General features: G+C 38.5%; 1 protein-coding gene across 1 annotated transcript in view; it reads left to right on the top strand.

Moving 5' to 3' along the window:
- Positions 1 to 26284, top strand: part of TMEM135 (transmembrane protein 135) — a 180695-nt gene that overhangs the window by 141446 nt on the left and 12965 nt on the right. The window contains exons 7-9 of the mRNA XM_030042887.2: positions 18113 to 18154; positions 19702 to 19848; positions 22020 to 22089. Coding sequence (XP_029898747.1) covers positions 18113 to 18154; positions 19702 to 19848; positions 22020 to 22089 — 259 coding nt within the window. The remainder of the gene's footprint in view (positions 1 to 18112; positions 18155 to 19701; positions 19849 to 22019; positions 22090 to 26284) is intronic.

The following is a 26284-nucleotide window of genomic DNA, read 5'->3' as shown; positions in this document are numbered from 1 at the left end:
TGATGTGCCTTCCACGTGAGGAAAGGTGTGCTGTTGCCCATTGGCAAGGCATGGGAGGGTCTGGGGCGTATCCAAGATAAAAGAAAATGATACAGTTTGATCAAGAGAGAGCTAAAATGTGTATGACCAAATCAAAATGCAGAGGGGGGCTCTGTGGAGCCTCTGTGACTTGACCACACAAATATTCTGAAGCTTCAGGGCATGCGCTGCTTTGTCAAGGTTGTGCCTACAGGGTTCATGAGGCTCTTAGACATCAGCATTGCTCGCCTCTGTCAAGAAGCCTCTTAACTCTGGCATATTTGCCCTGAGAATAGGAATACACAACATATTGGAGGATTGCCTTCCAGAAAAGATCTTTTAAATAGTGTAATTGTATCCACATTATAAACACGAAACCCTCCCCCTGTGGGAACTGTTTCTGAAACAGCTCAGAAAGCAGTGAAGCTTTTCATGGTGCACGTTGCTTGTAGTGAACTTTCCTCTGCTCCTTATGTGCTAAACTTCCTTGCACGTACTTTGTTCTGGCCCACAGGGATGGGGCATGAATCTGAAAATGAGGAAAGAATTAATGAAATACTCTAGAAGTATTTGGCATGAGTAAGACAGACGTTGGTTATTTTGTCCTTTCAGACTGTCAGTTTAGATGCTTCTGCCTGTGCTGCAAGATATGGCCCTTGAAGAGGACGTGTTTCTGGTGGGTTTAGACCTCACCATTGGTAGTAGGATTAGAAATACGTCTAAAACGTACTCCCTAGTGAAGTCCAGAACTCTAATATTCTGGACTGGAGGTGGGACTTTTTCCCCCAAAACTCGACTGGATTCCACAGGTCAATTTTTTGCAAGCACATCATGAAACACATTTATCACTGATTGCCGTGTAATGTTGTTTTGCAAGATAAAAATGCACATGGTTTTTTAAAATGTATTTATAAAAGAAATAGTTAGTTATACTTAAAATCCTGAACAAGTAAATGAATACAAAAAAGAAAACATCCCAAATCCCCAGACTCCACCCTTTGCTTTATCACAGATAAATCAACAATGTAAAATTGTTGTTTTTCTCTAGAACAAAAGTTTCACAGCTGTATTTAAAAGTATGTTGATGAAAAGTGATTCATAAGGTGAAGTAATCATTTTTATACAGTACAGTTGGCAGATTTCAGCCAAATTACTCCATAAAAGAAATATTATATTTGACAGCAAACTGTTAGTGATGTGAAATTTGAGAATGAAAACTGACTATCCAAAGATTTACTTATGGCTATGCTGCTCTCTGATGGTACCCTGTTTTTCATACCCTGTTGTGGTCAGTATGTGTTTTTCCCGTCTCTGTTGTAGATTTAAGCTTTAGATAAATTTCTAATGTCCTTCCATTGTGAAATAATTCACTTTTGTTTGGTTTAGGCATAATTGGAGGCTATTATATCTAATTTGTCTACTACACAGGATTCTTACCAGCTAAACATAAAAGTAATTAAACTCACGAAGTTTTGGGCTACCCTAAATTACATCCATTTTGTCTATTGTATTTTCATTTGAAAAGGGCATGTGTGATTCACCAAATTACTGTGTATATAATGCTAGATGACTTAAAACTGTAACAAATAATTACAAGGATTTAATAGAATGGGCTAAACCTCTTTATCCCCCTTTGCATGAGTGACTTGGGAGCAAAAGGTTGTGACCTACAGGGTCAGGAATACTGTGTGGAGTGTTTGAGAGTAATAGATTTATCAGACAATCCTATTCAGTCTCTGCTTTCCCATTGAAGCTGTCCTGATGCTCTGCAATTAGTAGACACCAGTTACGAGGGATGTTAATGTTCTTTCTGGGTTTTGTTTGTTTTGTTGCTTGTATAGAGTACTGATTAGGGCTTCTGAGTGTGGAATTCACTAGCAAGTGATTTATTTTGTATCTCTAGGATGGTTTCCAGCTGTTTGAGGATTTTGTTTTTTTTTTTTTTCCCTGGGAAATCTTGGTTTCAGATAGCAGCCAGAGTGGCAAACATTGAGAAGTTACAACCAATTCTTCTTGATAAACTTTTCTTTGTAGAATGAGAGAATTTAATTTTCTACCTATCATGTACTTTATTTCTTTTTTTCTTATCTTCCTCAAAAATCAGTTCCGATCTTTTACCGTTTTAAGCATTAAATGAAATGTTGATAGCAGATTTATAAGAACCTATTGAGTAAAGTTAGAACTGAGGATGTTACCAAGTCTGCGTATTCTAGGAAACCCGTGGGACGTTTTACAAAAGAATGTGCCCTTGCTTAAGCTTCTCATTCAGAAATTAAACCCCTATTGATACATGGAAACAGAGTCCTATTCATATGTTCCATATGATTTGTAGCATCCTAATCCTTGCCATGAATCCTTTCCTTATTCTCAGTATTGTAGACTGAAACACATAATTTCAAAACATGGCTTCTTCACATTTTTTTGGAAAAACGTCAGCCCTTGGTTGATTACAGTTCTAATCATCTCTTTTCACAAGTGCCGTGGGTTTCCTGAATCCTATTGAAGAGCAATTTATTTTTAGTTATTTAAAAACTTGTCTTCTCTGAGTATATATTTAAAATTTACCATGAATCTGCACATTCATACAATTACCTAATTTCATAAACCTTTGATTTCTTCAACGTCTACGAATATTTTTTTTTTTTTACCTTCAACTATTAGTATCTCTTGGGTGAAACATGTATAATACTATTTTTAGACAATGTTGTATGCCAGTAGCCAGTGGAAAATAATGAATAAAATTAAACTTCAGTAAGTAATTGGTAGGCTGAATGACCATGCAGATGGTACACACTGCCTGGTTTGCATACTTAATAATAACTTACCCAACTTAAGCATAATTTTGTTGACTTGTGGTTGTCATACTAATGTAAAGCTATTGCTGTAGTTACTTGCTGGATTACAAGTGAAATTTTGAAACCATAATATTTTTTTCTGCAGTTGGCTTCTGCATGAAGTACATTTTATAACTTTATTATAAACTCTCGAAATGGTATAGGTCCAAGAATTGCCATCTGCTATATGAACTTTGTAACATTGTTTACATAACATCGATGAGTGTATTAAAGTGGTAAAAAACCGCCAAGAACATGCCACTAGAACTTGGATTCGTCTCCACCTAATTACTGCAAATTAAAAATTAAGCAGCCTTGTCTAAGCTGCTTTCATGGCTTTGCAGCATCCAGAGCAGTCGGTGAGTCAGCATCAGGTGCAGTTAGAAAAAAGACATGTTCTGGCTTGGGGAGAGAGAGATGGAGAAATGTAATCCCCTGAAGAAAACAGTCCAAACATCCTGGATATTACTGTAAACTGAACTTTTTCACTGGAAAGCTGTCAGAGCTGAAGGAATAGTTCGTGGTGCAAATCCTTTGTCCACTGATTTTCCTCCTTTCCTGCTAGAATGTGTAGTGCTAACAGGTCAACTGGGCCAAAAGTTTCCCTTGCATATTCCCTTGCATCTCTCTTTAGTTTGCTACATCTTGGTGCTTCTGATGTAATTAAAGGGACATGTCACTGGAAATTGCTGTTTGTTTATTTATTCTTACTAAAGCTTAATAAAGGGAACTCATCTCGGAAGCAAGATTGAGACATAAGATGTCTCCTGAAGCGCTCCATACAAGAAGACTCACAGCAAAAGGAGAGAAAGGGTGGTCTGCTTAACCTGGATGGGTACACACACCTTCATGCTCAGAGTCCTTGGTCTATCAGTCACGGTTGACATCGTTTCTTACGAAATGTTGACTTTGGAAAAAGTACCTGGCACAAGCAAGTAGAACAGTTAATTCCTACTGGCTGTATCTTCTTGTCGAGGAAGAGGCCGATGTACTTTCTGGCCCTCCGATGGATGTCCCTCGGCTGCATGTCACAACTAAGGCAGTTGTGTCACTTCTCCAGGTGTGTATTGTGGTCTTACGGACGTTTTTACCCAGTTGTGCCTCTTTGTTGACCCATAACTGAGGGGCACTAGGTAACACTTAGGGGTACTTTTCCTTCATGTTCTGATAGTTGAAGTTAAGGTCCAAAACTGACCTTTACTTTTGGATAACAAACATAATCCAACACCTTCTGTTACCCGACCTGCTGGGATTGCAGCCACGTGAAGGTTTGTTTGCCACACCAGTTTTATTTTACTTCATATTTTCAGGGACAACAAAGTATGTTGAGCTTGCTATCTAAATTTAAAATGAGGACAACACGAATTTTATTCTAGGAGGACAAATGGTTACATTTGTGACTTTAACATTGGAAGTGAAAGAAAACTCAGACAAGAAACAGGTGAATTCAAAGTTAAAATCTTATGTACCTGCTCTTATTTAGTATTTTTTTGAGGCTTTTCTCAGCTGAGGGAACCAAGGGCTGGCCTGGGTAGAATAGTGCCTTCAGAGTGAGAGTCCTTTCTGGATCCTCATTCGCTGCAGTTATACTTCTCCGTTATTAGGACAGAGAAACCTTCAGAACAGCTCTGGAGGATCTCCACTTTTTCTTTCTCTCTTAATAAGCTTCTAAGTATTATCTAAACTTTTCTGTCTCTTAATATAAAATAAAAGGACTTAAAGAAATCATGAGAGATTGTTTAATTTTATCTATACCTTAAGGAAGCATCATTTAGTCCATTCCTGTCAAATATCTTGACTAACTTGTTCTTTAAAATCTCCAGTAATGGACAGTCCATGATATCCATAAACAATCTGTTCCTATTCCTAGCCATTTTTATTACAAGATTTTTTGAGTGTCTGATCTGAATATATCTCGATGCAACTTTGGTCTATGACTTTTTCTTCCGTCCACTACAGACATTGAAGAAAACAGATTATTCCCTTCACTTTGTAGCAAACTTAAGTAGTGAACACTTACCACATCCTCCCAGCTTCTTCTTTCCTTGTCTCCCTCTAGCCTTCTCCCCTCTTCTTTAGACTGAACAACCCCAGTTATTTCAAACTTTCCATACAAATAATTCTCATTGCTCTGTTCTGGTTTCCCTGAAGTGAGTCCACCTTGAAGTGTGATGCGTAAGACAATTTATTTCAGCTGATAAACCTGATAAACCTGATAAAGCAAGACAATTATTTCAGTGCTTTGCAGGTTGTAGCTTTTCTTCTACATCCCAGAGCAGCTTTTGCATTTTGACCCTCCACCCTTTTTATCCTCTGTTTGTGTAGTTGATTGTTTCTACATATATATGATGCACATGCAGTCGATGAATAACATCCTGTTTTTTCTGAGCCTATCTGTTCCACTTGTAGCCCTTTTCTGCTTGGTATTATCTGCAAATGTAATAGGCATACACTTTTTGCTCTGTCACCTCTCTCACTACTGAAATTATTGGGTAGCGGACATCCAGGAGAGGTCCTTGTGGAGTACCACTTAGTATGTCCTTCCAGTTTGTCAGGAAGCCGTTGATAACTGCTCTCTCACTACTCTTGTCTAACCAGTTTAGTATTCGTTCTAGATATCTGCCATTAGATTATGCTTCCCTGGTTATTTTTAAAAGAAATCGTCAACGTGCTTCAGGGTCCAAAGCCTGAATCAAGTCAATAGTGTACGACACATACTGCTTTTTATCTCTAGTCACAAAATGTTACCCAGTGTTAAAAGGGTTTTGGGTTTTGTTGGGGATTTTTTTCACAAGTGTGAAAAAACTGTTGATTGTTAGACACGTCCTCATGGTTGTCTTCCAGGTGCTTTACGATGTCTGTTTATGTATGATGGCTTCTCACAGTAGGCACCTTCCTCCTTAGGAAGCCAGTTGAATTGCAGTTTTGTCTAATTCCTCCTTTCCCAGACAGTATGATGTTTATTGTTTGATTTTGTCTTTACTAAAAATAACTTGTCTAAAGCATCTTGAAGTTATGTTAGCTTTTTCACCACTGCAGTCACATCGGTGGCTCATAATCAGTCTGTAACTGTCCTTCGCTAGAAATGAGATGACTTGCTGCCAAGAAGATGAAGATTGTGCTACATATTTAGTAGCTGACAAAAGCAGATGTGAACACATCACAAGTATGCTATTAGTTATGCTGGTTACCCATGCTTATGATGAATTTAAGGCTGAATAGGATCTTTTTTCCCCCAAAATAGCAAGGGTTAGGCCTTATGTATTATAAAAGACCAACTTTCTGTGATTTTCCAATGGAATGTTAATTTTGTGTGAGGTAGATCTTTGATGGAGACACATTGCCATTGACTTGTGACGTTTCTGTGGCACAGTGGTGCCGTGCAGTGCTAGCCCAGTTTCCAGGATCAGTTTAACCATTGCTTTTCCTGGTAGGACCAACTCGCCTGGGCGTAGCGCGATGGTGACACGGACAGGAGTTCTTCAGCTTGTGTTCCGAGCTGACTCTGTAGATGGCTCCATGTCAGACTGCTTTGATCGTGTGAACGTACCCTCAAAGAGTTGCCTTCAGAGGGACTGGTTCGGGGGGATTGGAATAGATTTGTGCAGTAGCAAGACACCCTAGTGCCATACACTTGTGCGACATCTGACAGCCTTCCTCGATAACGATAAACAGAAGATCGTGTGTTTGCCAGTGATAACTTCCCCTAGAAACTGGCCCCACTCTTTATACATTGCAAGAAAACAAGAAAAAAGTATGGAAGGAAAAGAAAATATTCTCACATTTGTGCTCTTTATGTATTACTTGGGAACTTGCATGTATTTTTTGTTCCCTGTTACTGGAGCAGTGGCAACTACCAAGAAGCAGAGTTTGATGATGGCTGTGTTTAATAAAGCATAGAAGCTGTTGAAAATTAGAGGTTTTCTGACTAAAAATGAGTCAAGTCATAAGGATTTTCTGACATTTTTTTCTCTGTGACTTTGGTGATATGTTTGCATATGCAAATGTTTTGGATTCAAACTTTGACTTGCAGACCTACAAGCTTTGCTTCTACCGTAGAGGTTCTGGCATGTCTTCATTTAGATAATGTTAACCAGTACTTCTGGATGGCTTGTTTCTGTTTTGTCAGTGCCACTTATTTACCTTGCTAAATAAGTTTACATTTTTAATGTATAAGTTCTGGCTTCCTAGTGTAGTGTCACATGTTTTCTATCTCAGTTAGTTGAAAGTAATAGAAGTTTAAAATAGTTGAGAAACGGTGAGAGGAGCTAATCATTCTTTAAAATCTCACAAACTGAACTGGGGTTAATAATACTCACCTTCATCTACTTGGTGAGCTATTTTAAATGTGTATCATTCCCTATAAATTTTTTCAAAGGCAAACAGAGGTTCTGAACAGACTGCCATTTGCTTTCTCCACTTATATCAGCTTATTCCTACTAAAGTGGACATTACTTCTAGCGCCCAAAGTTGCATCAGGATAATGTATCTTTATACTTCCAGATAAATCCTGCAAGGACAAGGAGTAAAATTGCATCGTTTTTATGGATATTGATTTTTATGGGAGTTACTTATACCCAGGTTGACAGCCCAAAAGTTAACTAAGTGTCTTTACTTGCTGTGTCTTCAGGTTTTTTGTGAATTGTTGAGGAGTATTTTGCATTTAAAACTTTCTTGACTTTTATAAGAATTGGATGGAGGTGAAACAAGGTATAGTTTAAAGTCCAAAGCTCCATTCCCAATATCAGATGTCACTGGCAACTTTGCCACTGTGCTGAAATCTGATCAGTGGACGTTAAATACTTGATTAATTATATGTTTTAGGAAAAGGCACATCAGTTGTATGTAGATGTATATTTTGATGAAGCATTCTAGAAATGGGCAACCATGTAATTACATACATATTTAGCATACGGCACTGGAGAACAACAAAATATAATTTGTATATATAGACTGGGTTAGAAAAGTAGCAGAAATTTTCTAATGTTATTTTTCAGTGATATATAGTCACACTGTTTTTGAAGTGGGTGCATTCTTTCAGCTGCCTGGTGTTATTTCTGTGCTCCGCAAGAGAAGTACAAAAAATGCTCGTCATAATATCCCTGTGACATACCTTACTTCCCTAGCTTGGAAAGTGGGGCTGATATTTCTTTGATTAATCTTAATTTTAATTTTTTGCTCGTGTCTTATGTGTGAGTGCAAAGGAGTAAGCAAGTGTCCAGAGCTCTCTGTATAGATGAAATGTAATGGAAATTTGGGGCAGTGTTTCCAATCTCAAAGTTTGAAAAAACAACACCCCAACCTCAAAAAACCCACCATAATGCCTTGACCAAAAGTTTTTTATCTGTTGTGACATGCCAAAACGTATGCATTGGACTTAAGTTTTCTGATTTCCTTGATTCAATTCACGTGTTCATGCTTTGCATCTTGGAGATACTACAAATTACCTTGTGAAAATTAGATAAAGAAAGTTGGTAATTTCTGGGACACTGTGATGAAGTCCAGACATGGTGGCACTCTGGCTACACTGATAGAAATTGGCAAGGCTTTCATACTGTCTCTGTGTAGTAGTTGTAAATGCCCCTGGTATATTTGCAAAGTGAAATAATTGTGGGAGGTTTTATTGATCTTGTAAACAATGATATCATCAGCAGTTAACTTCCCAGCAATAATTCTTGGAAGGTTGTTTTCATAAATACCATGTTCTTTCACTTAGTTAAATTAGTTAGTTGCAGAAAATATTCCATGTTACATAATTAAATTGTTTTTTTCTTCATATTTTGGGGAAGATTTTGTGTTTTATCTGGGTGATCGCACACATTCTTGGTATAGAGTTCAATTTTTTTTTTTAAAGTTCTTTGTTGTAAAAAATCAAAATTGGAAGCATTACAGATGTTCAGAAGCCAAATTTATGTGATTATTAGAATAAGAAAGGGCCAGAAGTCCATTGCAGAGGTGACACTTCCCCCCTCCAACTGTGACCTTGGCTTTTTTTTTTTTTTTTTTTTTTTTTTTTTTTTTGGTGATGCAACTTTCTATTTCAAATACTGCACCTGGATGTGCAGCACTAAAAATATGATCTATTTGAACAGCACTGTAGTAATTTAAAATAGAACTATGTTAGAGTAAAATTTGGTCCCTTGCTACAGTATAAGCCAGCAAGGGAGTTACTCAGGAATGAATTTCTGTGGTAGCACTGAGATTTGGTTCTCAAAATAGTGTTTTCTGAGGCTGTGCACAAATACTTTATTCACCCTGTGGTTCTTTGAGTATGGTTTTGGGATTTTAATGTATTTTCAAGACTTCCTATGATACTTACGAACCTCAGAGGCACGCCTACACAGCACAGCATCGTGATCTGTGTGTAAACTCCAGGTAAGCAGGTAAATCTTCATGGGGCAGTCATCACAAAGAAATATTACATAGCCAGAAATAAGTTTCAACAAACTTTGCAACATGGTCATTTAGCTTGAGTGTAGCAACCAACTGGTGCTATCCTAATGCTTACGGCTCAATGCCTAGTTGTAACAGTCTCAGTGATTTCGACAGCATTCTGCATTGTGGACAATTAAGAATATTTTTGAGTGACAGAGTGAAAATCTCACTTCAAGTCAGTGCATTACAAATAACAGCTCACTGATCTAAAAGGCACGTATCTTCAGTCTGTAACCTAAGTTGGCAATGGCCTGGGCGTATTCAGAATGATGGCTAATTTCTTTAAAATCTTTTTATAGCTTTTCATTTCATCGTAAGTTTATTCTGATTATATATGTCAATTTTATTAAATGTCAGAGATATGGGTAATATAAAAATATAAATGGATCGTCTCCTCATAATCACATTTTCCCCAGATTGAAACAAAGCAAACAGCCAAACATTTCCCTCGATCCAATTATGGGATCATTTGGGGAAAGCAAAGGTTGTATCCGTTTCTCTTGAATGCTTGAATTAATCAGTCAGTCTCTATGAGAGAGGTTTAGCTCACTGAAATTTTGAATCACCTGCAAATAGCATGAAATATGTTTACAGAAAACAGTTCCAACAAGCTTAGCCTCTTTTTTTTTTTCTTCTTTTTTTTCCCCCCACAATTGCAGAGAGCCACTAGAAAAAGCCAGAGGAGAATATGGCAGTAGATAAATTTAGCACAGGTCTCCGTGTAAGATAGAATTGCCGCAAATGCCACCATTATTTAACCTGAGCCAAACCCAGTATGAATTTAAGATCATTTACTTTTTAATCTCATAACAGTGTGTCCCTTTGGTGTCTGACTGACTGTTCTCATTGTTCTAACAACAATGAAACGGCATTGGCGCAGCCTCGGCCGCGAAGGTGGACGTGGTTTTGTGTGCGCGTCAAGGTACATTTCTCTGTATCCTCATGCCCCTAGAGACAATTTGACTTCCCATCTTCATGCCTTCAGGGATTTTTTGCCATTTCCTCTTTTTGTTCTGTGCCTGATTTGGAGAGAGCGTTTGGGGTTTGCTGTAGCAGAAGGTTACCGTTTTTTGATAAAACACTTGTCAGAAAAAGGTTAAAATTGAGTAGTGGAAGAGCGACATCACTTTCCAAAATTCAACAAACAAATGAACTAAGCAGATAAATACTTCACTTCATTGTTTAGTCAGCTCTTTTAATTGACGTTGGCTTCTTCTATTAGCTGTGTGAGGCAGGGGCTTTGATGAAGGGTTTTGACAAGGGAACGTGGCCATCCGAGTGACTCAGTTGCTGCTCTGGAGCCCACAGCACAACATTGTTGCTACACAAAGACATGGAAGGGCTGCATCCAGCTAAAATAATAAAAACCAATTTTTTCTTTCTTTTTTTTTTAAGATCTTTAAGAGAAATTCTGTTTAGTCAAAAGTGCACATTTCAGGAAGCACTAATCTCTGAAGAAATGAGAGTGTTGTAAGTAGCAGGATGATTAACATCACTAGAAATCTGATTTCATATTTGGCAATAACACACAAAACTTGATTAGCAATCAGATGTGAAATGTTGATTGATAACAGCTTTGGTTTACAACCCTGAATCCAGTATTGTAATTTAACTTCAGCATAAACAGCTTTCTTTTCAATTGCAGTGTCACATTCTTGCCAGAATTGCAGAATTTTTCTTCAAAAATGTAATTCCCTGGATTTACGTGAAAGCTTAATGGGACCATAGTTCACTGTTGACTGCACTGTTTGTCATCTCCATTCACCCTTTCTTTCCAAGTATTGTAAATTATGCATTCAATATAGGTCTAGAAAAAAAGAATGTACATCCTCTACTGTGCTTCTTTCACCCTTCTCGTTGAATATTGTCCCTACTTGCTCTTTCTTTCTTCATTTACTTTTTTAAGAAATGTAGTTTTATATTTGCCGCATGTAATAGTTACAAAAACATAGCCTTTTCAAAAGATCATTTTATACTGCAAGCACAGCTAAAAGAAATGTCACGGATACATTCTTTCACTTTTTATTTAAACACACAGAAGTTAAACTATCAATCTGATTTGGAAACACAAGCAATGAGACTTTTCATTGCATTTTGATCCCAGCTGCATTGCACATTTAATAGTTTGAAGTACAGTTTTTATAAGAGTTTCCGCTACAACTCTTCTGACTTCAGTTATTTTTAATCTGATTTCTGATATGTCTTCTAAAAGCTACGTGTTGTCCGTGGGGTACAAGATTAGATATTTTGGTTATAATTGCTCCTTATAATTTTTTCATAGTCCTGGGTTGAATAGGTAAGACCTGTGAGTAAAGATAGGAAGAAAATAAATGTTTAATCCAGAAAAGGGGCAGTTCAGAGGAGAGAGAATCCGGGTATAAATCCCTTTTTCCCTTAAATTAGCTTCTGATTTTCCTGCGCACAAGTCACAAGTTGTGCCTCGTGATCCTATTGAGTCTTGGAGGAGGCAGCTCCGAGCGCGGTGGGGACGTGTTCTCTGCCTGTCGCCGTCGCTGGTTCTCCTGGGGTTACCTGGTCCGTGGTGGTGGGGCCTCCTTCCTGACCCTTGGCGAGAGGAGGGGAAGAAAACATTTTCCTTCAGTTTTTCCATCCCAGTCCTGGCAAAGTGGAGGAAGAGAGGAAAGCGGGTGGTTATTCCTGTTCCTGCATCATCTGGGAAAAGTTGGGATGTGGAGACATAGCACAAAGGAAAGGTTTATGTTTGGTGTTGGGGGAAATGTTAAAGGTAACAGCAGGTGGTGCATGGAACAGATTATTTTTGCTCTCAGCATTTCCAGGTGCCTTGTAAGATGATTGTTTGGTGTCTCTAAGAGGTATGTTTCTGTCTGGATGGATGGACAAAAATAATGTTTGCAGATCTATACAGGGGACCATAACTTAGTTTGAAATACGGATATTCTTTTTGGGTTGAATTATCTTTGTGAGATATGCAAGTTTTAATGTCTTTAATAAGATACAAATAAAGGTGATTAGTTGAAATGGCCATAAATACAAAAGAAAAAGCAAAAAAATCTTGTTGAATCTTCCATGTTAGAACAACCTAGCCATCCACGAAGGAAACTTCCTGCTTTTTGATCTCCTGTGCCGCCTGTAGCTGTAGATCTAGGAGGGAAGCTCCTCTGTGTTTAGATGCTACTCAACTGCAAGCAGTGGGTTTGATCCAAAGGAATTACGTCTAAATTCCTCTCTGCTTCCAAATAGGGTGCTGCAATTTTAGATTTGATGCACTTTATTTCTGATAGGAAAATGCATAAGCAGAGTATTCTTTTTTTAAGCTGATGTGAAAGTCATGAGTAGTTCCTGTAGTCAGAAGACTCTTGCATAACCATATCTACAAAGATTTTTAGGATCTAGTTTCCCATAGATTTATCTAAATGAGGTGTAAAATGTCTTTCTGCAGCTTCATCATAAACCACTGACAGCTTGATGGATTTCGTCATTAGGATTAGCGCAATAATCATGCTCTTCTTTGGTCACTGAGAAGGATCTAGATACTGTTCAGATAGTTGGAAAGTTCACCACAACTAAGTAGTGACAAGTAAAAATAGATTTTGTGGCATGTCTGATTATAATTTTTAGAAATCATATTTTCCACTTCAAAACAAAAATGTGTGTTCTGCCACTGGGAAAAATACTAGTGGTACACACTTCTGAACAAGCATTGCTTTCAGTTTCTTTTATCTTACCAGGTTTGACTGAATTAGCTCTTATTTTATATCTAGAGGTATAAAATAGCTCATTTTAAAGTAACTCTTTTCTACATAGTTACACCAGTGAGGTGTAACCAGTCTTACTGGTTTGGAATTGTTCTTGGATCCCAGACCCTTTTGGAAAACTATTATTTCCAAAATGTGATTTTATGTTACAGTCACCACATAAACAAATTGGTCTCAAAACAACTTAGAACTGAGCTTGAACTAATTCTTTAATTTCTGTGATTCAGAATGATTAAGCATGTGTCCCTGAGTCTTGAATTTCTTTATAATCCTGTTATTCAGTAGTGCTTATTCTGCACTTTCAGTCTCGTAGTCACAACCCACTTGACTGGCATGGTGGAAAGTGTCAGACCATGAGGAGGTGTGGAGAAGGTGCTGACGGATTTTTTTATTTTATTTTTTTTTAAGAAAAAGAACTGAGCTTTTGAGAATAACATTTAGAGGACAGATGGGGGAAATACAAAATAGGAGTTCGACTTGCAGGAAGAAAGAGCAAAAGAGGACATGGAAAATGAAGAAGAGAAATGGATACAGAAGACATTTCAGAAAGCGTTGACTGTTAACACTGGGGAGAAGATGAGGAATGAAGGATAGAAAAACAGAAGGAGGAAGGTGTAGTAACCCCTCTAAGTAGCTTAAAACAGAAAATGGATTATCCTCCAGAGTTCAGCACAGCTCACAAAGGAGCATAGATAGCCTTTAATTCCTAATAGCATGGGATTTAATACTAAGGGATGTGGCTGGCATGTTCAGACACCGTCACTTTTCATCACTGTGATCCTCCTTTCTCCATAAAACAAGACACCTTAACTCAGAAACCTGGTCCCCCCGGCCAGTCTTTACGGGCAGATGTGCTGCAGTAATATGCCAACACGTCTTGTGCTTGCAGGGTTTCCTTCCCACATGGCCATAATGAGAGCTCTGCATATAAGAGTTTCTGATTTACTCTTACCCTGAAGGATAACATGAGCAATATGGGGATGTTGTTAAACATGGTATATGTTATTGCTGTGAGCTGCTTTCTCCTTACCAGTTCCATGGGTGAAAAGTGACTTATTTCCTCAGAAGGCTTCTTATTCAGGGTATATCAATTGGTCATGGAGAAAATCTTTAGAAGAGTTAGAAGAAGACATACTAATAAAAAACCCCAAACCAAAATTGCTGGCATGCAGCCTTAGAGTTCAGTGTGGGAGCTTCTCCTTCCCACAGGAGGGAGGGAGAGTAGTGTAAACTCATGTACAGCACCTCTTTACATACACAAACATAAATAATTAGAGTTAGTTTGTCTTGTTCGAAATATAGTTAGTATCAAGCCTTGGCTCTATTCCACTTTTGCTGTTTTCTTTAAGAAAAAATAAATGTGTGTGGCCATAAGTTTGATTTATGTTATAAATATGCATTACTAAAATCGACCCTATTTGCTCATGTGCCAAAATTGTCCCAGCAGGAAATTTGGAGAACCCAAATTAATTGCTATGGCTCCTTGGTTATTCTGCTTCTCTGGCTCCAACCACGGCTCTGGCCAAAACGAAGCTGGAACGGAGCAGAGCATTTCTGCTGTGTGATCAGGTACACCGTGCCCAACGGGGACAGATGACGGAGTCGCTGGTGCCGCTGGCTTTTTACCAGGGACAAATTCCTGTCTGCTGGGAAAGTGTAACTAGATTATACACCCTTTAAATTATTGCTCGCTGGGCAAAAAATGGTGCTGCCTTCCTGCAGCTTGGGATTTGGTCCCTGGGACATTCAGGGTGGTGGGAATGGTAGCAGAGGTGAGCTACGCCGAGTACCTCTAACGGCATACAACTCACCCATAATCTCAGACCTTCCAGGTTGAATAATACCCTAAAAACAAGCTTATAATACACTATTGAGATTTTTCCCGTCTCAGGCGTGTCTGCAATGCTGGGCACATGTGGTGCGTTTTACTGTGCTCATTTGCAGCTTGAATGGCTCGCGGGGGTCAGCAGCAGAGTGCAGATTTTTTCACCCCTTGAGCAATGAAGCATTGAGTAAAAGTTATTATTACCAATTAGTGGTGGCATTATTATTACCAATTAGTGGCTGTATGAAGCAAATCATTAGTCTTAGTTCAGTTATTAGCAGGCAGGTGTTCGTGAAACGTGCCATGTGCAGCTAGCATTGTACCTCAGCAGTCACCGTCGAGGCCAGTCACTGACTTTGTGATGTCTCCATGCTGTCCCTGCACGGGGTTTTGTTGTCCCCTCCCCAAAAAGAAGCATGTTTGGAGTCGGTGCGGAGGGTTTTTTTGTTGCTGCCAGTGTTGCGTACCTAGTGAGTGAATAAATAAGGCAATTTCAATCTCTAGACCAGTACTCTGAAACCTCTAATATACTGAATTCATGATGTAAAGCCAAAAACTAGGTTTCTAGTTTTGACATTGGTTGTTGCTTCATTTGTAGGAGCAAAATTGCCATGTCAGAGAAGGGAAAGTTACAGTGCAAATTACTCTTAATCGAAAATATTGTTTCTCTGGGACTCCTGTTTTTGAAACCCTTAATACACAATATTTCCACATACCCATTAGTTTTGCATAATAACTTAACACAAGACATTTTAGACAGCAAGCAGCATGAATTAAGTTCTATTTAAGAAGTTAAATTGTACTTTTATACTGTGTTATAATTAAAAAAATCAGGAAGTTAATGGGAAAAAAATGGAACTATCTTTAGCATTACTTCCATATTGAGCTATGTATTTAACTTCAGTGCATTTTGCAGGGGGATTCGTAGCTGTAGGTCTATAACTATATAGAATAACTAATAAAATAAGAAAAGTAAGAATATCTAATAATTTTGATATACCAAATACTTAGTGCATAGAATTGACTTTAATTGTGTAATTAGAATAGGCATTAGAAATCTTTTTCATGTTTCTTGGAGTAATGAGGAGGGGGTTGGAGTGCTGTTTTCTCTTTCGGTGATTCAGAAGTCTTCTGATTTTCAATATTAGTGAAGAAAGGATTTGAATGACAATTTCTTTGAGGACAGTTCAAAGCAAATGAATTGTAGGATGGCATCAGTCATGTCAGGTCAGTCTGAGCACTAGTTGGGTAGGGACATCTGGTGGTGCAATAAAGGAATAATTGAACACTTGCAACTCAAAAGTGCATTTACATTGAAGTGATGAAGGCAAAAACATCATTATGCTCATACTGGGATTACTTTTCTGTTTCAATATTATTCTAGAAACGCATGTTTACATTTCGGTTTGTGTATGTTTTTAATTTACTGGAAAAGAAAAGTAGAAACTAAGGCCCTATTCTTAAGCTGGCATTTTGCAGACTTAATGTATTGAATGCTCTTAACTCAAAGGGCATTTAACTTACACTCAACTGTAGGTTTAAAATCGAAGTCGTGGTTCTGTGGATAGGGTGGGTATATGTAAACCCCGTGCACTGGGGCTCTGTAGTTCGGCCAGTGATTTGTTATGATCTCTGGGCAAAGCTGACTTCATTTGTTTCAGTCCATCACTCACCAATTGTTTCAGTCCATCTTTCAGTCCATCTTTCTGTAAAAGTGCTATGATAATTTTCCGCTTCTGAATTCCATAGGTAAAGAATCATAAAAAATAAAATGTTTACATATCTTTGGTTACAAAGTTCTATATTATTTAAAAGTACAGTAAGCAATTTTATTTGTATGTGTTTATCTTGAATCCCTTTAGATCACATATACGTAACCAATATTTTAGGTGCAGTCATTTTAAAAGAAACTCTTTAGTATGAATTTTTTGGTGCTGTGTGTAACTGTGCCTCATACTTATTTATCACTGTGCACATGGTGACAAAATCAAGTCCTTGGAAACATTTACGTTGAAGGCCATACCCTTGGGAAGAGTTTCCCAGGAGCATTGAATGCTGTGACATCCTACCAGCACCGCACCAGGCGCTTGCCTGCCAGGACAAAGCAAGACTTTCTTGATCTGTGAACATCTTTCATCTCATTACGTTCTTCCTGCTGTTTGTGTGTGCCCGGCCATCGGTAGGACAATGGATGGTGTCTTCTGGAGGTGGTGTAACGTGCTCTCGGGCGGGTGAGGGCACGGGCTTTCCAGCGACAACGTGGTCTCTGCAGGCAGCAGGGAAAGGGTTGTGTTCATCTGCTCCCGCTTACCAAGCTTTTGCGACTGCCGTCCTGTCCTCTCTTAGAGTAGACGTGTTCTTGAAATGATGGTGTTGATAAGTTACTAGTTTGTGCTTTATGTATTATGTCAGGAATGCATTTTTACCATGATGTATTCCCCATGCAATTCTATAAAAAGAAAGGGGGGGGGGGGGGGGGGAACCAAGTATCTGCTCCGTGCTTTGCTACCAACATGACACTGAGAAGTTTTCCAGGAAGAATCTGTAGCAGCTGCAAGCTTCAGTTCCTTTCATTGTATCCGGGGCAGAAAAAAGTCAATAACCTAAATCTTTCACAGCCAGTTACGGACTCTTTACTGTGGTCATTATTCACACAAGGAACGCTATAGTCTGTAAGGAAGCATGTACATAATCAAGCTGAGAATCACAACAACCATTATATAATTGAAAAACCAGGACTTTGAGATTGAGAGTTGTCTTAAAGTAACAAGCTGCAGAGATCAGCACTCTGCAAAGTAGAACAATTTATCTCAAAGTCAGAATAACTGTTCCCTGCAGCTCTTCACAAGAGGATGGGTATTTTATCGAGGTCCAACCCTCCTTTCTCCACTTGCAGTAATATTTAATTTTTGTGAAACTCATCATGGCTTCTTTTCCATAAAGCAACAATTCTTTGTCAAATGCAATCTTCCATTGTCACCCCAGTGGTTCTGTCACCATCCTTTAAAAATTTCTCCACTCTTGGTTTGGATGAAGGAGAGAAGCGCTGGTATTTGTATGCTGTACCCTTTGTTTCTGAGATGTCCCAAGGCTGTGGTGACAACTGTGAAGTTGGGGATAGCCACAGACTTGTTACAGATGTGCTGTTTTCTGTTCATGAGAAGCTGGTGTTCATCCGCTGCCCTTCTACACAATATTTAATCTGTAACACTTTATTTTGCAAGCAGCCCATTATAGAAAAAACTGTTGTTTTTACGTTTCAGGTGCAAAGATGGCTTGAAAGGATTTACATACTCTGCGCTAAAGTAAGTAAAGTTTCTGTGAGTGCGTAGCTTAAAGTGAAGATTTTGAGGAATCGTGCACAGTGGCACGTATGAAATCTGTATGAAAAGATTTTTCCTAAGAAAAATCATGCTGCTATAAAAGTTTTCAAACTTTTGGGGTATACAGCATATTTTGAAGAAGGCATAATATGCTGGCAAGAGAGGAATCTTTTCATATTTGGGACCGTTATTAAAGGAAATGCAGACATACGGTTGCATGTTTTTGGAGGAGTGTTAACCTTTTCTCTTTCTAAAACTGGGATTCGCCATTTGCAATATTCTTCTGGAAGCAAATGGCTGCTGTGTTTTAACCTGGAGTTTATTTGCTGCATTTACAACATGTTTAATGAAGACAACAGTAGTTCTGTAACCAGCACCCAAATAAAGCATGGATTTGTAGCATATTAGTTTGAGATATTCTCAACGTGCCACTAAACCTCGTGTCTGCCATCGTGGTCCAGGGTCTCCTAGAATTTACTTTGCAATGGGACCCTCTGGTGTTACTCATTTGTTGTAGTTATACAAAGTTCTCCTGTCTTCGTGTCTTGTGTCAGAAGTACAAAGACACTTTTTCCTTATCTTTCCCTTACGTACTCTGCTGTCTACCACTCAGCCCAGTGCGTGGACGGTATCAACTCACAGGTGAAGAAAAGAGGTGAAGTCAAGCAAGACAGACTTGCTGTTGTTGGTAGTGGGAAATATTTTATAGAGTTTACAGCTATGAAAGAGCCATGGAATTTGATATAAGGTGCCAACAGTTAAATAGTTCGGTCTGCAGTCCAGAAATATGGACACGAAACACTCCTATGGCAACATGCAGAAACAGTGCTTTCTCAAATCACCAGTTCACAGTCACATACCGAATGACAAATTTTTTATACCTTCATCACCCTGAGCAAGACTACCACAGTACAGTGTAACTTGTAACTTGGATTATAGTGCAAAGTGTTAGGAAACATCTTGCCATTGTGTCCTCTGTTGCCCTCAATACACAGTAATTCTACACCTAAGATGAACTGGTATATTGACAATATCAATTTCTGGGTGAAGAAAGGGGGCTGAAGATGAAGCCAAGCAAAACAAAGTTGATGCTTTTGGTGGGAGCGAAAACATTTTGAAGATTTTACAAAACAGATATTTTATAAAAATATTATAGTAATTATCAACCGTTATGTAACTCCATTTTGCTGGAGATAATTGAGATTTTTTTCATGTGCCGCCTTTTTTTCTTATTTAGTGTTCTTCCTTTGTATGAGAGATGGACTTCCCTAGTAAGGTTTTTATTCCTAGTTTTAAAAAATTCCTGGCAGCAATTCTGACCATTATCTGAAGTTTAAATACATGTTGGTGGAGTCACCTTTTCAGAGATACAAGGTTTGGTAGCTGTATAGGATGCATTTTCTTTTGCAGGCCTGTGGGTAACTTCAAGCTTGTCTGAAAGACTTAGAGACTTATAATGGACTTCATGTATTTCTTTGAGTTATTTATATAATTGTTGTTTTGTTCTGTTTTGTTTTTTTTTCCTTCAGGTTCATTGTAGGGAAAGAAGAAATCCCCACTCATTCATTTTCACCTGAAGCAGCGTTTACAAAAATAGATAAAAAGATAAAGCATTGTGAAAAAGTATCGCAGCCAATGAACATACTGGCTCTAACAAAAAAGCTCATGGACAAAGTGTGAGTCAAAGAAAACAAAAGAAAAAACAAAGTGAATCATTCTTACTTAGCTCATTTTAATGTTTTATTACAGTGTATTTGACAATGTTTTATAATACTTCTGCTTTGCATTTAAGTGTTTTGCGTTTCATTTTTACTGGGTAGTTAGCAGTGACAAAAGATGAACTCTAATGAAAGCAGAATTTAAGACCTGTATGTCATAGCAATGGCTCGCAACGTGCAGTTGTCTAACAAGGGAGAGAAAATTCAATCAATTCTGAGTGGCAGAGCGGTGGTTGCTTTTTCTGCAGTTTTCAGCAAAACCGGCTCATGGCATGGCCCTGCTGGTGCTAATAGTGATATTAAGGAGGGGAAATTGCGTGGTTTTGAAAGAGCATTACTTAGACCTTACTTAAGTCTCTGTAAGTGACCGTAACATCATCTTTTTGGGGACCTACATCCCTGTATTGCATAAAGGAGAACTGCCTAAGAACAGGATTGGTAGCACGTGGCCTGCCTCTGCTGTCAGGAAATAGGATATTGCAAAGCAAAGAGTGAGTCTAAAACTGTTTTGCCCGAGGTCAGATCTAGACATCTGAAATTAGGTAAGATAGGTTCCCTCCCAGTCTACAGGATCCAATTTATTGTCCTTCAGTATGAGCGTAAAGAAATTACATCAGGTAGCTTTTCAGTCTAATATGTTCAGATGATGTGCTTCTGCTGTGCTTGATTTGTCCACTTCAGGCACGTTGGGTACCACAAGGAGTCATTCATTTACAGGGAAGATGGAATAAGAAAGGGACTAGGGGTCTGTTCATACCACACCTATGAATCTTCACTTCCATTGACCTCACCAGGAGCAGTTTTATGACCAGATCTTCACCTGCTGACATGCAGGAGAGGAACAAGTCTTCCAAGTGCATTGTGTTCTCAAAGTAGTGGCTTATCTTACTTGCTCAGATAATGAACAACCATGAAGTGGCCTACATCACATGGCGAATTCGTATGGTTTGCTGTGGTTTTTAATTGAAAATTGCGAGGGAAGTCAGCAGTGGCTTTTCAGGCACGACTGTATTAGACAACAGAAGACCTACAAGGAGAAGACAGCTCCAGCCATATGCAGATTCTTTTAGCTGAGTTGCTTATACCTATTTTGTCTTAAATACCTCTTATTCAGTTTGCTAGAGAGAGTTCATAGCTCTTCCACTGTTCATTAAATACAAGGATCAAGGGAATATGGGTGGAGAAGAGCATTTTTCCTTTAAGGTTTTGAAACTCCCGACTCAGACATTCAGAAAACTTTCAGTTTTCAGTCCTAATGCTCTCACAGGTTTCTCTTCCATATGGTTCTTTTCAGTACAATTGAGTCTAAATATCTGTAACTTGATCACATTCTCATTACAATTTTTGCTACATAAACTGACCTCACAGATGATTTATGGCCATTAGACTTTATAGCACATGATTCAAAACTTCCAAGATATTTGACACAGTATATAAATTGTGTAATTTATTTTGCATTAAAACTTAAATACCTGGCTATAGCAAAATATAATGTTCAGACCTGGTATGATATTACTTCTTTTAATTCTACATAATGCAGGGCTAACAACTTTACAATCCACACGTCCCACCATCCCAAGCCAGTCTCTTTTAAATGCTCAAGGTCAAATTATCAGTCCAAAGTAAGAGCTACATAAAAAATCTACACAGTAGAAGAAATAGCCCAGAAGTGAAAGGCTTGTAATTGAGAGAAGTCTCACACGGTATCTCTGTGCATTTGTATGTTCTGCGTTATCCTCCAGTGAACCTTACAGTGGTGTGAAAGATGTAAGGACACAGATAACGGACGCTTGGTCAAATACGCTTCCGGAACCATGGAGCAGAGGCAAACCGGGAAGGGTCACATCACTTCTCCCTGTTCTTTAATTTTGTATTTAATGCGTAGCATGGCAAGAGGTTGGGTCCAAATAAGTGTGCAGACACTTCTTTCTGTACAACTATTGTTAGTTTTTATTGTCCTTTTATGGCATCATAAAAGTTCACAGTGCCCTTCAATGGGTAATGGGGAGACTGAGTGGTGGGAAAATAGCACTTTATGTATTTTTAAGCAAGAAAAATTTATGAAGTCTCCTGTCGATGACGCTGAAAACAGCTACGAGTTAATATGTGTTTCGTTGTGCTTTTTGCAGGTGCAAACATGGCCCAAGGCATAGATGCTGTAAACACTATGGAGATAATTGCATCTCATATTGTATTAAAGTAAGTGCAGAAAAAGTTAGATTGACAAACTCTGGCAAAGACAGGGTAAAAGTCTTTAGTCAGAAAAAGCATATGCTTAGGAAGTGAGAAAGGAGCCTGTTACTCATTCCTCTATTGAAAATGCGACAAGCCTGAAAACAGATTTTCTCAATTTAGGATGGGGGAGGGCGGATGGGTTAAAGTTCTCTGGTCTTTCAGATTAGCTGTAGTGAATGAATAACATAAAACGCGTGGGAAAAAAACGGACTAGCGAGCAAGGAACTTGTTTAACTATGTGGTGCGCTTCGCGGCTGAGCCCACTTGTGACTCCACCCGAAATAAAGCACCTGGAATGTGCTGCTTCGGCAAGCGGTTGCCAGAGCCAGAGCCCCGGTGCACGTGCAGCTGCGCGGGTCTGGCACGCTGCTGCCGGGCGCTGGGCTCGCTCCTCCGCTCATTTATTTTAAGGGCTCAGGGTAACGAGAGATTGGTCACAGTTGCTGTGCCCAGGAAGAGCTGTTTATGTCTGGTGGCGTGATTTATCCTTCGTTATTGATGTGATCAGCGCTTTTTTTTTTTTTTTTTTTTTTTTTCAGAGGAGTGCTGTGTAGAGATTTGTTTTGGCTGGTGCTGGGTTGGCACAGGTGGTACCACCTGCTATGCCTGTTTTGGGAGTTGGTAAGACTCCAGAAGATCTCAGTCACTTAATAATTTACCCCTTTTTATATGTGGAGCAGCAAAAATGGATTTGAGTATCTTCAGATGCTTTTGATATATATTACTTTCAAAAATAACATTTTTAAATTAAAACCTTATATACAGTTAATGTTATCCCAGGAGAGCTATGCTTAAATTTAGCACCAGAAGAGATCCAGCACATTTATTCATGTACGTTTATTAACAACAACATTTTGTGTTGTATTAACGCTCTTTTTACGCTGCAGTATATTAGCATACCACTGTGTAACATGGATGTAAGTTGCCCTGGAGTTGATAGGATTTGAGGTGGTGCTTCAATGTTCTGGTGAATTATGATGAGAATATGCAGTAGAGCATTCACAAATAGTTCAGGATAGTTATGTCACTTTTCTGTTGTAGGTACGACATACGTTTAACAGAACCCAGATTAAAATTACGGTTTTATAACGTCTCACCACTGTCTCGGTCCAGTTAATGCTTCGTTCATGGGCTCTTTTCTTCAAGGCATAACATCTTTGGGGACACAGACTTGCCATTTGCTTTGTGCTTGTTCAGTGCCTTGCCCAGTAAGTTTGCTGTTTGGTGCCTCCTGGCCCACTTTGTCTCCCGTCTCCTGAGTGCTCATGTTTGGTCAGCATTGTCTGGGAGCAAACATTCCCTGTGCCTTCATTTGCAGAGCACTCTGTGTTTTCCCCAGAGATACCACTGTCTGGCCTTTGGAATCAATGTCCAAGACTGTAATGAAGATTATTTTCAAAACAAAGATTAAAGTTAAGCAGAAGTGATTTTATGGGTTGATATGCTGCATTTCCAGATCTCTGCTGATGGTAGTACCTCCTAGTGTGCATCTTTCTACATGGGTGCCTTGCTATAACTTCAGTCTGCTGCACATGAAGTGCTGTCTTTCATTAGGCATATTTTACAGTAATTGGCTCTTAACTACTGTTAGTCCAGACTTGCTTCCTGAGTTTATTTATTAATCTCACACAAAATCCTTATGTATTCTGTGCTGCATGCTCAGCAGTCAAATCTGTAAGTACCCTCATAACACTGTCTTATTTTACAAGGTCAGTTAGAACAAACAAGTAAGGATTTCTGTTAAGAGTACTCATAATGGAACGGATGCGTCTTCTCCATGGAAAACTGTCATAATCTGCTGGAAGAATGACTGTGTGTGTGAGACTTAGTGGGTAAAGAGAGAGGTGATCTGACCATTACAGAATCTAATGAGCTTGAAGTGCCTTTAAAATAGAAGGGTGACCAAGAAATAGGAGTTAGTCTTGTTCAATCACTCTAACGGAGTGACCCAAATCTGATTCCAGGTTGTGAGTTCCTCAGATTACAATAGACCGTCCCCACGCTACTCTCTCTGTCCTTTTTTAGGTGAGTAGGAAGATGTGTTAATGATGAAAAGAAGAGGAAAACCAAAAAGGGGATATTCAGGAGTCTCTGTCCTCTTCAGTTGTTTATTCAGCATCATTTTGTTCACATTTCGTATACCCTCGAAAGGGGATGAGCAGAGAAGAAAACCCAACTGATAATAGAGCTGAACTAAGTCTTGACCTGACTAAAAATAAGAATTAAAAAAAGACATTTTTATAAGGCTGTTCTCTCTTTAGAGAAACTAGTTGTGCATTTGAACTAGACTTCATTCTTGTACCAGTCTTGTATAGTATTTTAGTATAAATTATTCTTGACTACAGTAATATAATCAGGGAAATATCACTGAAGTGGCAGCCAGATCTTTGAATTTCCTGCCTTTTCTGTGACTCTCTTTAAAATTAAAACATGAATGAAAAATTTTATTTTGATGTATTTGGATTTTTAAAGATCCAAAATTCTTAGAGCATTTTCAGTTCTCTCTATGGCTGTTCCTGGAGTCGGATCAGTAATAAGTGTCAGTTGACATGATTTGAGCATGGTTTTGTAATTCCATATCTGTAAGGGAGCTTTCAAATCTGATAATGATCTGATGAGCTGCTTATTGCCAAAGTTTCCCCTCCATGCTACATTTTCCCTTACCCTTGAACATCTCATCATCTTATTATCCTATTTGTGCTTTAATTGTCACTGTATGCTCTTTTTCTCCTGCTTCACATTTAAATATACATTAGCTAGTTGACATAATCCGTGATAGCTTTTATGTAACATTTAGTAATGACATACCACCTGATTTAACAGACTTCCCTTCAAGTTTGAAGTACTTAAAATACTTTGGGTTTGTAAATGTCTGGAAAGAGCTACTAGAAGCAGTCAAACAATATTTTTCCTCTTTTGTTATTCCAGTTGGTTACAATGAGGAGCCATTAGCCAGCAGTAGTAGTCCAGTTGTCTGTTTTTTCTGCCGATGCTGCAGATGACACCAAACGACCCTCACAATTTACCTAATGACTAGGCTGACCAAAAAGAATATGAGACTATTTTCTGATGATTGTAATCTCTGCATTCTGTCTCTTGAAAGAACATGGGCAACCGTATACCCCAAACAAATTTTAGATATCTTAACAAATTCATTTTAAATTTTTTTTTTTTTAAGTAATTCCTAATACGTTGCCACAGGTTGACTGAGTTTTGGTATGTTACTGAACTCTGTTTATGTGCACACACGTGCTTTTCTGAATTTGAGTTATAGCCAATGTCTTGATGGTATTATTAATTTTTTAAGAAATCTGTTTCAAAGGAGAAAAAAAAAAAGGTTTATTCAATGAGTTTTGCAGATGTGTAGTTTCACTGTGCTGCTACTTCTGGCTGATCTGAGTCCCAACTCAAAATCACTGTGGAGAAATGGCTCTTAGCAGAGTTTTCTTCGATCACTTATCCTTGCTATAGTGTCCTGCGTATACTCCACTGTTTTCAACCTCCGTTATCATTTGAGGTCTTTTTATGGAAGAGAAAAGTTACAATATTCTGCATTGATTATAAGATGTAACACTTTCTGTGACTCTGAAAAACATCTGTAAGTGTGATATGGATTCATCTGGTTGATTTAATGCGCTAAATAGAAAGATTTTGTGCACTACTTACTGCTGTTTGGTGCACACCAAACTAAGCCTCAGTCCTTCAGTTCAGCACTTCTAAGTAGGCCACTCATAAAATTAAAATCACAGATATATTTGAGTGTTTCCAGTTGGAATTTAAGTGTTTCCAAATGCAGTGTTCCTCACCCCATCAGAGTAACCTTTCCTACAGCTGAGTGAAAATGTCAAACATAGCATACTGTTGTTTGTTCTCTTATTTTGGGCTTTGTTCATAACTGCTGGGTTTAGGATTTTCTTTTTATATAATGGTACCTGGTATCGTAATCATCTCAATTTTTTTGGAATATGAGGGCTGTGTAGTTCACACTAGGGTACTTAATTTCAGGTGCAAATACACACTCATCTTAATTTTGACATCTTAACTCCACAAAATTCACAGTGCATTTACATCTCTGCCTACCTCTCATACCTTTCAGTAGGCGTTTTCATTACACGATGAGAAAACGCTGGGTTGTTAGATCTTTGGTACGTACAATTTA

This window comes from Aquila chrysaetos, chromosome 19 (assembly GCF_900496995.4).
Source record: "Aquila chrysaetos chrysaetos chromosome 19, bAquChr1.4, whole genome shotgun sequence".
In the NCBI taxonomy this organism is placed as follows: Eukaryota; Metazoa; Chordata; class Aves; order Accipitriformes; family Accipitridae; genus Aquila; species Aquila chrysaetos.
The sequence above is the reverse complement of the archived record's forward strand: the minus strand, read 5'-3'. Positions and strand labels throughout refer to the sequence as shown.